Source organism: Micromys minutus (assembly GCF_963924665.1).
Source record: "Micromys minutus genome assembly, chromosome: 10".
Lineage (NCBI taxonomy): Eukaryota > Metazoa > Chordata > Mammalia > Rodentia > Muridae > Micromys > Micromys minutus.
Window position 1 is genome coordinate 9,704,320 of NC_137979.1, and position 15,617 is coordinate 9,719,936.

General features: G+C 41.8%; 1 protein-coding gene across 5 annotated transcripts in view; it reads left to right on the forward strand.

Moving 5' to 3' along the window:
- Positions 1 to 15,617, forward strand: part of GRIA1 (glutamate ionotropic receptor AMPA type subunit 1) — a gene marked incomplete at both ends in the record, with an annotated part of 304,357 nt that overhangs the window by 173,044 nt on the left and 115,696 nt on the right. For all 5 annotated transcript variants that reach the window (XM_080924568.1, XM_080924567.1, XM_080924569.1 and 2 more), the window contains one exon: positions 6,724 to 6,777. In XM_080924568.1, the coding sequence (XP_080780694.1) occupies positions 6,724 to 6,777 (54 nt within the window). The remainder of the gene's footprint in view (positions 1 to 6,723; positions 6,778 to 15,617) is intronic.

A 15,617-nucleotide genomic window follows, 5' to 3' on the forward strand; every position in this document is an offset into this window, starting at 1 on the left:
TATAAACCAAGAGGAAAAGTATGGCATGAACTATAAAAGAACAAATACTTTGAATAATACAATCTCAAATAATCAGTGGTTTGTAGAGGAAAGCAGGGAGAAATGGTTCCCAAATCCTAGAAGCAAATGAAAAGAAAACAAAAGTTATCAGAACCCTTGGGTTGCAGAAGTAGAGTTACCAGTCCTTACATAAAAAATTCAAATTTCAGATGAATAACTTGATATAGTTCAAAGGTTTAAAACAATAAAATCTATAGACCCTCAAAATCTGTAGAAATAAATAACAAAAACTTGAGCACAAAATGAATAAATGAAAATTAAAAGACAGAAAAAGGAAAGGAAGATAGAGAAACAGACATAAGCCCTTTAAAAGAAAGAAAGAAAGAAAGAAAGAAAGAAAGAAAGAAAGAAAGAAAGAAAGAAAACTAAATGAACAAGCCCTTCCATAAACTAATCAAAAGAGAGTGAGAAATGAATGACCTACGCCAGCAACAATGGAGACGAAGGGGAGAGGGAGCATTATAACAGATACCAATGAAATCCAGAGGACCACTAGAGAATACTTTGAAACTTGTGTTCTGAACATATAGAAAATCTAGAGGAAATAACTGAATTCCTAGAAGCGTATGACCTACCCAAATTAAATCAGGATGGTAAAAACAACTTCCTCAGATCTGTATTAAGCGACGAAAATAGAACGGCAGTAATGAGTCACCCAACAAAGAAAAGCCCAAGACTGGAAAGGATCACTGCCAAGTTCTATCAGATCTTTAAAGAAAAGCTCCCAAAAACTATTTCATATGCTAAAAAAAGGGAAGGAACATAACTAAAGTCATTGCATAAAATGTTACTTTGACACCACAGCAAAATAAGGATATACTGGGTGTACAGGGGTGAGAGACGGCAGAGAGGTGGGGAGGCTGACTGAAGACTAATTTTCTTAACAAACATCAAAAATTATATGGTTACCTGCATAGGATCCAGCAGAAAGCCCAGCATAGATGGGTAGGTGACCTTCATGCTCCACCCGTCACTGAGGAGCTACTTGTAGTTGAGAGTTTTCAGGAAAGAGACTTGTTCTTTTCTGAGGAAGTGGGCATTGATAGCATCTCTGCACTCCAGTGGGTGGCCACACACCATGCAGATGGACAGTATTAACTGAACTTCTGTGGGTTACATGCATAAATAAAAAGACATGAAGTTGTGAGGGGATCATGTTGGTGGAAAATTTGAGGGCAGTTGAGAGGAGCATAAGGTAGACGTGATAATATCGTAGTTCATGGTTAAAGTGTATTAAATTCTCAGAAATAAAGAAAAAAAACTACACGTTTTTCAGTAAATGCTTGCAAAACTAATTTAAAGCCCTATTAAAAAGACCAGATAGTATAATCAGGTTGGTTCCTCTCAAAGCATGCCAGGATGATTCAACATATGCAAATCAATCAAAGGAACACAGCACGTGTATAGATGAATGAACAGAAGTTACATGATCATGTCAATAGACACAGAAATAAAATCCAGCATCCCTTCAACGCAAAAGCCCTGATGAAATTAGGACGAAAAGTAATCTACCGCCACACAATAAAGGCTTTGAGACAAACCTACAACCAATGTTGTACAAAGTGGTGGGAGCAGCAACCATTTCCGGTCAAGTCAGGAATGAGACGATGGCGGTGTCCACTTTCTTCATTCATATTAAATACAGTGTTTGTAGTCTTGACGCTATAAAGCAAAAGGGAGACATAGAAGCAACACAAACTAGAAAGAAAGAGGTCCAATTATCTCTATCTGCAGACAGCATGGTCCCATACTGGAAAGATTAAAGATACTATTAGGAGACTCTTTGATCTGATAAAAAGTTTCAGCAAATTGTAAAGATATGATAACATCCAAAATCCATAGCTCTCCTACACATCTATAATGTACTTGATAAAAAATGAATTTTAAGTTTCATTCATACTAACTTTAGAAATAAAAATACATAGGTATTAGCTCCCCTGTTGTTGCTATGGTAAAATATTCTGACAGAAAAAAGTAACTCAGGGAAGAAAAAGTTTACTTTGGACCAGAATTCCAGATGGACAGACCCCTATGGTGGGGAGGATGGTAGGCAGGGCTTAGTAGCAGGAACCAGGAGCTGACTGATCACATACCAACTGCATACAGGAAGCAGAGAACAGGGAATCAAAGGAGGCCATAATGCTCCAAAGCGCCTGGCAATGTTACACCTACTAAAGACTCTATGACCCCCTCACATGGCACCAGCAGCTGGAGCCCACGTGTTCAACACATGAGCCTATGGGAAACTTTTTATACTCAAACACGAACAACCCAGGAATGAGCCTAAAAAGGAGTTAAAAGTTCTCTGTAATTAAACCTCAAAACATGGAGAAATAAGTGAATAAGACAAATAGAGATGGAAGAGCCCCCCTGCCTTCATGGATCAGCAGAATTATAATGTGAAAATGGGCACTGAGCTGAAGGTGACCTTCAAAGTCGGCACAGTCTTCATATAAATTCATAGCAATAGAAAATGCAGCCCCTGGCCTCATATTATACCATAGGGCCAGAGTGACCAAACCATCCACAAAACCATGACAACAAATGAAACAATGTAGGGAATTTAAAAATAGAGCCACACCAGCAGGAGTGTGGTGCCAGATACACACATCAGAACAAGAGCAATCTCTTCAGTCAGTGTGAGTGGGAAAACTAGATTCCCACAAGTAGACCAATGACTGTGGATCCCCCTCTCTTTCACTCAGTAAAACAGTAAATAAATAAACCCAAAGTATATCAAAGACATTCACTCATTTAAGACCCCAAACTCTGAATCTGCTAAATGGAATTGGAGGAAAAACATTTAAATTTACTTATTGCCTGAGTTCTCTCTCTGTAAGGAACCCGCAGTAGGTTAGGATGTGGCAAATGGGATTATACACAATTAAAAATCTTCTGGACTCCAGAAGAGACAATAAGGGAAGAAAGAATCCACAGAATAGGAAAATAAAACCATTCACTATTCATCAGCAAGGAGATTAAAATCCAGAACTTACAAGGAACACATAAGGTTCAATACTAAAAAAAAAAAAAAAAAAAAAAATCGTCCAATCAATAATTGCAGTATTGAAGCAAACAGACTTTTCTCAAAAGATGCATAAATAAGCAAGAGATGGGTGAAAATCCGTTCAACATTCTTAGCCCTGAGGGACGTACAATTCATACCGAGTTTCTGCTTGATCCAGTCGAAATGGCTAAAACTGGGCCGGTTAGCTCTCACAGGGGGTGCAGATGCGGGAAACAAAGCCCAGAAATGCAAACTTGAGTCTTGGAAACTGCACAGTGGAGAGACGACCAACCAATCCCTGCAAGCTTGCCGCTGACCTTCGCATGCTCACACCTGCGCACAGATACACACAAAATAAATCATGTGCACTAAAACATAAAGATTTTCTCTTGAATACAAAACAAAACAGCTGAGAAGAGGAAAGCAATGCTGGGTATAAAGGCTTGTGCTTTTGAGTCCCAGCATTCAGGAAGCAAAGGCAGGCAGTTTTCTGTAAGTTGGAGGCCAGCCTGGCACACACTGTGAGTTCTGGACCAGCCAGAGCTACATAGTGAAACCCTGTCTTGGAAGACAAAAGAAGGAAGAAAGCCAATACTACAGCTGCTAGTAAAAAAAAAAAAAAAATCATTAAAAAAAATAAAGAAGAAACAAGGCACACACTACTTGAAGAATATCAACTAGCCAGCATGACTGAATGTGCCTCAAAAAATTAAAGATATAGCTACCATATAAGTACAATCTAGCCACTCCAAACACGCCTTTGATTGTCACAGAGATGTAGACACTGGGATTCGTCCAACATTGTTCACAATAGCCAAGGTGCCCAGCAACAGATGAATGAGTGAAGAGAGTATTCTATATGCACCAAGGAGTCTCACCCAGAGTGCAATAAAAGGGAAATTCCTTCACTTGCAGAAATTGGGCAGAACTACTAAGTGAGGTAAGACAGGCTCAGAAAGCTAAGTTCTACAAGTTTTTGTCATAGGCAGAATACAGATTTTAAAGCCTAAAAATGTATAACTTCTGGAGCTGGAGAGATGATTCAGTGGTTGAGAGCACTTGATGCCATTCTGGCTTCCTTGGTCATTGCACATAAGTGATGTGCATTTGAGCATCTAGACGCTCATACATAGCATACAATAAACATAATTTTATATAAAATTTTATTAATATTAAAATAAATAAGCCTAAAATATCTATGTGTACAGCAAAGAGGGCTATTTGGATCATGTTCTTTGCAATATGTAAGACACTAAATGATCTAATCCAGTCCCTGGGGACAGAATGAATTCGAGGTGAGAGTGGTCCAGAAGCTCCCAGGGCCATCTATCACACCGGCCTGTTTTATCGTCTCTGTGGTGTTTATGGCCTGCTGACGTCTTCTTCGTTCATCTATTTATACATTTACCATCTGGCTGCCTCCTGAAACTGCATCTCAGCTCAGCGAGGTCACTGGAACCTTTCCTTGCTATCTGACTATAGCCCAGCACATCACCCAGTGCTTAACATAAAGTTTGTGGTCAGAGGGTATTTGTTGAACTAATCACATGGAGGTGAGATGAGAATGCACCCAGAACACATGAAAAGAGTTGGGGAGACCTTCAAGGGCCTTCACATATAGTCCCTGGATAAAGAAAGTCCAAAAAACATCGTTCACTGGTGATGAAGTCTGTGAGGTCACTGAAGGAAAGGAACCTACCTTCACGATACCCTTTTTAGTAAGTGACCTTGTGTGCATTTACCTGTGTCCTGTTTACTATGGGGAGCCTCCCATACCAAGTACCTTATTCCATTCCCTGTTCACTGTGCTCCAGCTTCATGCGGTTAGGGTTTTAGTATTTTTGAGATAAAATGAGTCAAAGTAATAAGTCAGCCATTGGATAGGACCAGTGTGGAAGCCACCATCAGGTTGAGATGTACATGTCACTCTTTTTTATTGGTCCAAAGTCATCCTCTATTGATTTTTCCTCTGCTTCCTTCTTCCTGTGTTTCAATATTTTTTCCCACGGCCACATTGCCTGAATGTCGTGGGCTCTGAAATATCTTTATTTGCTGTTTTGTGTTTATTCGGAGCTGAATGGGCTTTTGATAAAAGTGTCTCCTTGTTGAGGAGACGGCATGCCATTTGACAAGAAAATGGAAAAGTAATGAAGAATTATTAATAAAACCATCACCTTGGTGGTTTCTGCGCTCCAGTGTCTGGAATTTCAGCCTCAATTCTATTCCAGCATATGCGTCGTGTGAGTGTGCATTTAATTACTCCCCACATAAAAAAGAATGTGAGCCATTATGCACATACATCCAATTAAGGAGATGTCTGAATGTGGATCTTAATAACCTTGAGAATTTATTCAGTTAGGCCAGGAGCTGGGGTGTCTCTCACATATTTTGTGTCTCTTTGTAGCAGCGCACAGGGGGTAGGGAATGCGAAGGGGAAGACATCAAGCAGAATATACAAACCCAATCCGATGGTTTTAAAAAGAAAGAAAGAAAGAAAATAGATCAAGTTACTATGAGGCTCGCTGTGGCCAGAACCAAGGTGTGCCGCCTCAGCCGTTCCTCCTGAGTCTAGTGTCAAGCAAGCCCAGCAAACCTGGGGAAGCTCTCTCCACAAACCCTTTCCCTGACTTCAAGATAATTTAAGGGGCAGAGTCCTAAACATGAATGCTGGGTACCCTCTTAGCTCTAATCCCTCTGTTTAGGAGGCAGAGACAGGATCCCAGGGCAAGCTGGATAACTATACTAGCTGTTCTGGCAAGCTCTTGCATCATGTGAGAGATTCTGCCTCAATATGTAAGAAGGGAATAGCCAAGTAAGATACCTGCCATCAACCTCTGGCCTCTACATGCATGCACACATACGTGTGCCCCCACACATGCTTAAGTGTATAGTAATACACACAAACAGAAATGCACAATTAAACAATAAAACAAAAGTTAAAAAGACAGGGGGCATTTGGGAAACTTGACTGTTTCCCTTAAAAGTAACCTGGTGCCATATAGAGTGTTCGGCGTCAGAGTTCTCTGTCCTTCGGTTACCAGCAGACCGCACAGGGACCTGGGAAACTCACTTGCCCACTTCAAGTCAATTCCATCCGATACAATGAGGGATTAGAGAGAGCAACTTAGACTTCCCTCCCAATGCTCGTGTTAAACGATTTATTGATATCGGAGTACTAAAACACTTGTCGAGGAGACACAGAATTCAGAGGCAGAAAACAGAGATGGTGTCTGCATGTGGATTCATGCCTATGTGACCACCTGAGCGGCCCTGTCACATGCCACCGTGAACAACAGCCAATTCCAAGCAACGTAAGATTCCTGTGCCATGTGTGAGGAAAACCATATGGAAAGAGTGCAGTGGGCACTCAGGCCCCCTCCTTAGGGGTTGCCACCCCTAAAACTAGGCAGCATTCAATAAATAAAGGTGGATAAACCTGTATTCACCTTTCCAGAGTTGCACCATGTGAAGGAGCTTGAGTTAGTGTGCGTAGCTCTTCCTCGTCCCTCCCAGATGCTAACAGCATCACCGTTGGTGAGTGAACCAAGAAGGCGTGTTGTAAGTAGCTGGCGGGACACCAGTTGCTCTCGTCACTGCTTTCATCACTGTAGCTGTCGGGGGGTGGCTGATGAGTACTCTCCCGTTCTGTCTTTCAGATCGTGAAGCTGGAAAAGAATGGCATCGGGTACCACTACATCCTCGCCAATCTGGTGAGTAGAGCAGAGCAAGTTAAGCTGTCCAGTCCTGCGCTTCCCACACCCTCGCCCAAGCCTGCTTCACACCCACCTGACAGAAACCATGTGGGAGAAAGGGGCCCCGCATAGTCTCAGAGACACCAAATGTAACTTTCCCCCCATCCTTCCCGTCTGGTTTCTTTTCTGGTGCTGTGGAGGGGAGAGGGAAACATACCCTGTCAAAAAAGTAATTTAAGGGACAAAGGATGTTGTTTCAGCCTACAGTTCCAGGTTCTCATCCATCCATCGCTGTGGGGAGTCAAGAAAAGGATGTGAAGTAGCCGCTCACACCCCATCCAGGCCAAAACAGAGAGAAATAGACATACGCCGACTGGCTTGCGTGTGCTCAGCTAAACTTCCCCACTTTTATTAAATGCAGTCCTCCTACCCCGATTAGGCACCAGTGCCACCCACAGTGAGTTGGTTCTTCCCACAGCAATCGAATGATTAAGAAAGAAACCCTCACAGATGTGCCCAGAAGTCAGACCAATGAGACAGTCTCTCACTGAGACTCTCTTCCCTTGAGACAACAACTGTAAACTCTCTTCAACTCGACAGTTGAAGCTTTGAAGTTGACCATGACAGTGGTCACAGGTCCCCTTTCAAACTGCAGCTCACTGCCCATGAACCTGTTCTTGGGGGTTAGCTTGCTGGAGGCTGGAGTGCAGGCCCTTATTCTTCATTCTAGCTCCCTCTTAACAGCTCTGGCTTTAGGAGTGAGGGGAAAAAAATCACCACATCTTGGAATGGACATTAAATGTCTGGATCCAACTGGTTTTGAACTTAATAGTTGGTTTACTATTCATGAGTTCAGACGTTTAAATCATAATTACACTGAAATTGACAAATCTTTAACCAGGAACTGCCTTACAGTGTGTCCCATGTTAATATCAATTTAGAGAGGTTTTGGGTTGTTTTTTTTTTTTTTTTTTTTATTTTATATTCAGTCTAGATAAGCCTGTGTCTTAAAAAATGTTCTCACTTCAGCACACTGCAGCTGTTTATTGCGTGCTATTATTTTCTATATCACAAAGATGGTTTGGTTTTCCAAATCCTTGGTGTGCTCATACTTTTTACATACACTGCATCTGTATAAGTTTTCTTTGGCAATTGTCATTTCTGTCAAGTCTGTTTTTCCTGTGTCATGGTTCCCCTTTTATCTTCTATGTCATAAGTGTTGACTCTTCTAGCTCCGATTCTCCAGAGCCAAACGCAATGTTCTGTTTGTACTCACACCCACATTTCAGAGACTGTCCTAAGATTAAATCCATAGACCACATGGTACCACACACTAACTTACAGAGCTCAGTTCTATGGTTCTGGGTAAATGTGTGGGATTGTGAAGCCATCACAGCTTCATTTTAAACATGCCATCACCCCCCCACACACAAACCCATGATTATCAATAGTCATTACACGACTCACTCTCCAGCCTCACACAATCACTGATATATTTCTATCTCAGTTTATTCCTTTTGTATTGCCAGACAGTCGTCCATTCTAGAGAGCCAGCCACGCACATTCATTACACAGCTGGTGAACTTCTAAGTCATTATCACCTTGGGACTGGTATAAATATGCCTGTGAGGTACACCGAGGCAAGGGACTGCTGGCTTGTGCACTAAAGTCTCTGCTTAACACTTTCATGAACTTCACAGTTCATTTCCCACAGTGACCGCAGCTACCATCAAACCTGAACCCATAACACATACAGCTGTGAACCCACTTCCGCCGATGTTCACGCCTCATTCAAAGTGTGTTCACTGCCCTTGTCTGTCTTCTTAGCTTTTCATGTTCCACTCAGTTGTGATGTTTACCATGGTTTAATCTATAAGGAAAATTTAAATGTTAAACTTACTAAGCCAAACATGTAGCCATGGTCAGTTTTAGTCAGGGTATCTTGTGCTGAGTACAATATATACAGAGAAGAAGACAGAGAGAGAGACAGAGACAGAGACACATAGAGACAGAGACAGAGAGACAGACACAGAGAGGCAGAGAAACAGAGAGAGAGACAAGAGGTGGGGGACTTGGTATTTTATACAATACTGCTCAAAAACATTATTAGTTGAATGTTGAATTATGACACATGGTCTGTGCCTAAATGTGGGGTCTGGACATCTGTCTAACCCTTAAATTCTGCCCTGCCCGCAATCCAGCCTTAGCTTATCCTGGCTTTCCCTCTTCCTACCCTCTAAAGCTCCCTTGCCTTGGCTGCCCCATTGCTTCAAAGTCAGAGTTGGAACTCAGAAGGGCTTAATGAGAAAGGTTAATTTAGACTCATGTGTCAATGGCTAAACCCATCATCTTTTCAAGATATTTGCATTTTAATGAATGGTGTCTGTTTAGAATCTTTATGGGAAAAGCCAAACATCTCACCCATAAAAGACCATTTGCAAAAACAACATTGTTCTTTAGAATGGAGGAAAACCTGTGGTGTCCCTCATATCCCACATCCACAGTGCTGAATGGGACCATGGAAGTCAGTTAGTTCCACCAGAATTTGTTACTTGTAAGGAAACAGAATCATCCAGGGAGTATGGCTCAGCAGTAAGCAGTGTTGGTAGGCTAGCACCAAAGGTTGGTGACAGCATCTGCTATTCTAGGACACCCAGCTGCTTGGGAAAGCACAGAAGCTGTGCAAAAGCATGCTCAGTTCAAATCACAAAAAAAAATGCACTGGCCTCGGAGCCTTTGAAGGAAGAAACTACCACCAGCCCTCATCTGTCGCCAAGTGACCCCTCAGAACCTTCGGGATGCCCTATTCTTCTGATGCACATTTTTCTTCTTCTGACCTAATGAGTTCTCCGATCCTCCCAACTGCCACTAATCGCCTGCAAATTGCAAACAGCAACCAGATCCGAAAGACTGGCATGTTCCAATAGATTAGCTGATAATTAGGCTTCAAATTATTAATTAATTCAGTTGAAACATGGCGGAGGATGTGCTCCGTTTTTCTTTCCCCTTCAGAGGAATCTCACAATTTATAAAATAATAAGTTTTAATTAGCCTGCTGCTGCATAGAGTGGAGCTGACCTTCTTCGGGACACTGAAGCCCCGAACAGAAACCCTCAAACAGAATGAGCATGCTTCATAGTTTTTGCCACTGGATCAGAAGGTTTGGCTTCAGAGCATTCCCCAGAAATCTTCCCTCTGGTCACTTTGGAGAATGCTGTGAGATTCAAATCATCACCGGTGGAACACTGCCAGAGGAGAAAAGGAAAATACACGGAGGGAAAGGCTTATGACGAAAGAGTATGACGTATCTAAACCCTGCTTTGTACCCCGATGTCACTCTTTCTTGGCAAGCTTTCAACTAGCTACCAAGCCTCAGATCTCAGTTTACCCATTTGCCAGTTAGAAATAGCAGTCCTCTGTCTTCGTACAGTTGTCATCAGGAAAGGGTCAAATGCATTGTCTGGTGACACCGTGTCATAAGAAGTCAAGTGTACCACACTGGTGGAAATTATTTTTAAAATATTTCTTTTCTATTTTGAGATAGTAATTTAGGGGCTAGAAAGATGGCTCAGTGGTTAAGAGCACTGACTGTTCTTCCAGAGGTTGTGAGTTCAAATCCCACCAACTACATGGTGGCTCACAACCATCTTTAATAGGATTCAATGCCCTCTTCTGGTGTGTCTGAAGACAGTGACAGTGTACACGTGTAATTTAATTAAATCTTCCCCCCTTTTTTTCCTTCCTTTAAATCCCTCTAAATCCTCGAATGTACCCACTTTCGTTAATAACATATATTCACAAATACACCCTCTTGATCTGTATAATGTTACTTATATGTATGTTTTAGGAGCTGATAATTTGGTGGTGGATAACCAATTGGTGTGCTTTTCTCCCACTCTCAGCCTTTCTTAGTTGTCTACATGGGGTTGACGATGAGATTTCCCCCATCCACGTTAGCATGTCCACTGCTGTGATCCTTATTCAGCTCATGTTTGGGTAGACACCTAGGTAAGACTTTATGGGTGTAACTTCTGTTATTCCTAGGATATACAATCCCACAGCAAACTCTTTGTTCCTCTGGCTCTTATAATATCCCTACTCTTTCTTCTACAATGACCACTGAGCCTTAGGAGGAGGAATTCTATTGTAGATGTATTTATTGGAACTTGGCTTCCCAACTCTGCATTTTGATTGGTTGTGGTTTTCCGTAGTGGTCCTCATCTTTTACAAATAGAAGCTTCTTTGGTCATGGATGAGGACTACACTTATCTGTGGGTATAAGGACAAATATTTAGAGTGTAGTTAACGGTGGCTATAGCTTCTCGAATATCCACAACTTCAGTAAGGCTGGGTAGTTGGCTAGTTTTCCAGTACCAAGCATGGTCTCCCTCTGCTGAGTGGACCTTAAGTCCAATCAGAGAGCTGCTGGTTACCACCAAGGTATGTGTGCCACCAGTACACACTTAGGGTCATTACACCATGTTGGCCCTTGTTATTCATAGGTACCATAGCCGGATAGGACTATTAGTTGCTTCCTTTCTTTGGAAACCTGAATGGTGCCATTTGATACCATGAAAACTAGTCTTCAAGAAGTAGGCTTTCAGGTCCATTCTAGCTCTAGGGCCTCTGAGCCCTGCATCCGAAATGCATGATATCTTAGGCAATAGAGACGTACCCTAGGTGAAGAATTCCAACTAGGAAATAGTTTTAGATTAAATCTATCTATTGCATATGCACATATATCATTTATGTGTGTATATGTGCACATACATCCCTATACAACTATTCTTCATTTACATTATTGACAACTTAGATGAACATTAATGCAACACTGGTTTCTCCATCAAGTGAACTTGAACAATGCAGACCCTAGAAAACTATATCACTACACCTTCATTTTCCCAAACCCATTCTTTTGATATATAATTCATGCTTTATACTATTTACCAGCTCAAAGAAAGTAGTCTCAGAATTCTTAATATGTTCACAGATTTGTAAAACCAGTTTTTAAGAAATATAATACTTCTCTTATTTCTTTGAGAACATCATGCAGTTATGCAATATGTTCTGATGATATTTTCCCACTGTTCCTTCTACCTCCTACTTCCCCCAAATCCACCCCCACATCTCAACCCCACCCACCATTGTGTCTTCTTCTGCTTAATTTTTTAATAACCTACAGAGTCTAATTTGTATAATATATATTCCTGAATGAGAGACCCTTCACTGGAGTATGATTACCTACCAGGAGCCACACAAACTTAAAGAGACTGACTCTCCTTGCTCCAGAGATTATCTGTTGCTAATATTTACTTATCAATAGTTAGAGGTGTGATTTTTTAAGCCCCCTCCTATCCATGCTGAAATATTGAAAGACATGATTTTGGTCAGGTCTTTTTCAGGCAACATCTTTATGGGTACCTTGATTCTCTTGTGTCTCTACGTCTGTTTCACAGCAATCCTCCCAACCTCTTGTTCTTTACACTCCACTTTCAATATGGCCCCTGATCTTTGAAAACAGGAAATATGATATCAACATCCCACTTGTTCAGAGAACATTTGTCCTCTGCACCTTGTCCAGTTGTAAGTTTCTGTGTTAATCATTGTCTACTGTACAAAGCAACTTCCTTTTTGAGGGCTGTGATTTTCACTAAGCAGTAGGTGAGAGAGATATCTTTAGAATCCAGTCTAATTTAGTAAAGTTATAGTGATAGGTTTATCCATGGTGCTTATAAGCTTGAGTTCTTGGCCAGATTTACAGTTTTAAGCATATGTTTCCTCCTGACAAACATCAATTTAAAGTGTCTTCATCGTATGACCAAAAGAGATCTTTAACCATTGGCCATCATTCCCTACCTCACCCTTGACTCACATCTATCTTGTCCTGCCACAGCCCAGCTCAAGACAACCACATTCCTGTTTTCTGTTTATCTATTCCAGAAGCACATTTCCACATTCTCCACCTAACTCTGATTTTATATCCTGACTCTTTTGATGGGCCCTGCCATTATGATGACCTCTTCAAATAAAAAAAAAAAAAAAAGGTAAAATGACTTCCCCAGGGTCATCACATTTATGAAAAGGGGAAGATGGGCTTTCCCACATTCCACAAAAGCTCAGAGTCTGTGCTCCTACTACTGTAACCTGTGACACTTGGGCATATAGAACAGTTGGGGAGACAGGTATAGGGGTAGTCCCTGTCAAGAAGATGTAGTTTAGTGACAGCAATAAATCCAGAATGCAAACTCAGTGGAGTGTCACTCAAATAGCCCCTTCTAGTTTACTAGAAGCTGAGAGAGGGATGGTGGGCTATGGTTGCCTACTGACTTTCTTAGGATCTCCAGGATTAGGGCAGCCAGCCATTTACACAATATGGCCACCACTAACTCCAGAGATATTGAGAGTCAGAAGTTTTGATCCATACACCAGTTAGTTCATACCCCCAGCTTGGTTTCCTCAGCCTGAGAAGAAACTGTTCTTCAGTCTCTTGCTCACCCACACTGAGAAATCTGTAGGGTCCTTCTGTAAGCCCTAGCTCTCCCACTCCCCTTTCTTCAGCACCATATGGGTCACATTTGCTTCAGAAGCATCTGTTGGGGGAGGCAGGCAGTACAAACACTGTTGAAAAGGATAGCTCTCCTATTGGACAGACCTGAGTTTGATTTCTGGCTTGTACTTATCAGCTGAGTGACATTAGTCAAGTTCCTTATACTCTTTGGGCTCCCATTGCATATGTCTAAAAAGAAGTAAGAATATTAACTACCTCCTCCAGTAATACTATGAGAATTAAACAAGATGATGATTAAGGAGTGCTAAGAGTAATACATGACCCCAAATTGACACTTAATAAGTGTAGGTAATTACCACTGTAATTACCATGATCACTGTCATCTTCATCATCGTCATTACTGGCATTCCTATCTGCAGACCGGATTCCATCTTTGAGGTCCCTCAGGTCCCTCCTACATCAAATTTTATCTTCTTGTTACATGCTGCCATAGCCCCAAGTACCTTCCACTTACAATAATTAAAATTAGGAGAGCCATGCAGACCTGCACGATGCCTTCTTTGCTGTTACTCTGAAATGTGTGAGGGCAGCACATGGCTTATTCCATCTACTGCTGACTCCCCAAAGCCTGGAAGAGTGAGCCGTGAAGAACGCGATTCTTGGAAAGTTACTAAAAAGGGGCAGGAAGGGGTGAAGTGTTGAGCCGGTTCCTCATGAGCATTTGTGTTCATGCGTCACGAATGTACAAATATTTTACATCTGATAAGATGAGCAGAGAAGGGCTAAGTGTTTAAAGCCATCCTGTTAGAACCCGTGTTTGTATCCCCAGAAACAGTGTGAATGCAAATGGATGTGGTGGCCTCAGAAGGAGCTGCGATGCCATGACCAAGCTGGCTGCTAAGACTAGCCATGTCCGGAAACTCTGGCTTTGATTGAGAGACCCTGCCTTAACCTGTAAGATAGAACAGCAATAAGATTTCTTTGTCTCTACATGCGCTTTCATCTACCTGTTCACACACCCTCATACATGTGAGTCCACAAACATGCAAATGTGTACATACAAAATATATTTATGCAGAAAGGTCAGGAATGTAAATCTAGTTATGAATATGGGATTGATGGGTTGATGGTGGGCAGGTCTTCTCACCCACTCTCCAGGAAGGGACTGCCCCTTCTTTGCTCCATAACTGAGGTCCACTATTTTGGTTCCTGGAATGGAACTGCCTATCAGTAGGCTGACCCTTACTACTTCAGGTCTCTGGCAGTCTTTACAACTTCTGCCAACAGGACATGGCCTGTGTCCTGATTTCCCTACTTATTTCTGGCTTTGAGGCAGAATGTGTGCTGTCCTTCCACAGGCCCACCTTGAGCAATTGGTAATGCTGTGACTTGCTCTTTTGTGTGCATACTTTCAACCCAGATTCCTACCTTGCTGTAGCTCTTTCTCCCAGGATAGGATTCTGACAGTTGACCAAGCCATATAAAGTGGTCCTGACCCTTGCCTGGTACTGCTGGGCTCATGTAGGGGGCCCTAAGAAGTACACACTTTCTCCACTCTGGCACATAAGCACCCTGACCTTCTCCTCCAAATAAATCATATAATATTAAGAGGTGGGGGTGGGACAATTACACAGACTTACAGAACCCATCTTAGACATAAAATAAGATCAGAGGAGAGGAACTTGGGAACTTCAAGCTAGGCAGGCAAGATCAAGACGAGGCACCCACAACATACCAACATGAAAGTTTAAAAAGAAAAAACAACAACAACAACAACAACAAAAATACCTGTGCCCTCTGCCTGGTTTCAAGAACCTGAGAGGTCTGTAACTGAAGATCCTAAGAACTCTTATTTTACTAGCCCAACACTTTTTAAAAGGGACATTGCTGTTAGGAGAAGCCACCTAAAAGTCTCCCAAAGAATGGACTGGGGCTACAACCTGGAGTCCCCAGTGTTATTTGATACATGGTTTTTCTCAGTGGGTTTCAAATTTGCCATTTCTTTATATTTTTATCTATTTTATACCATGTAGTCAGTGGGTACCTTCTATATGAAGGCTTGTGGATGAATAAATTGTCATTTTACAAAAATGTGTTTTTTCTGGAAGTTCTGCCTGGTTTTCTCTGCATAGGAGTGGTGAGACTACATAGGAAGATATTGGTTGAGGTCCACCAGTAATTCTAGATGTAAGAGGTTACCTTATGCCAAGTGAATTCAAAAAGTTGAACTTATTCTGAAGTTTGTTAGGTCAAGAGTCAGCCACAACCCCAATCATGGCAGAAGTGAGATGATGCCGTTCTTTGGAAGACAGATCAATCTCAGACCATATAGGGTACCTCCAAGACCTGC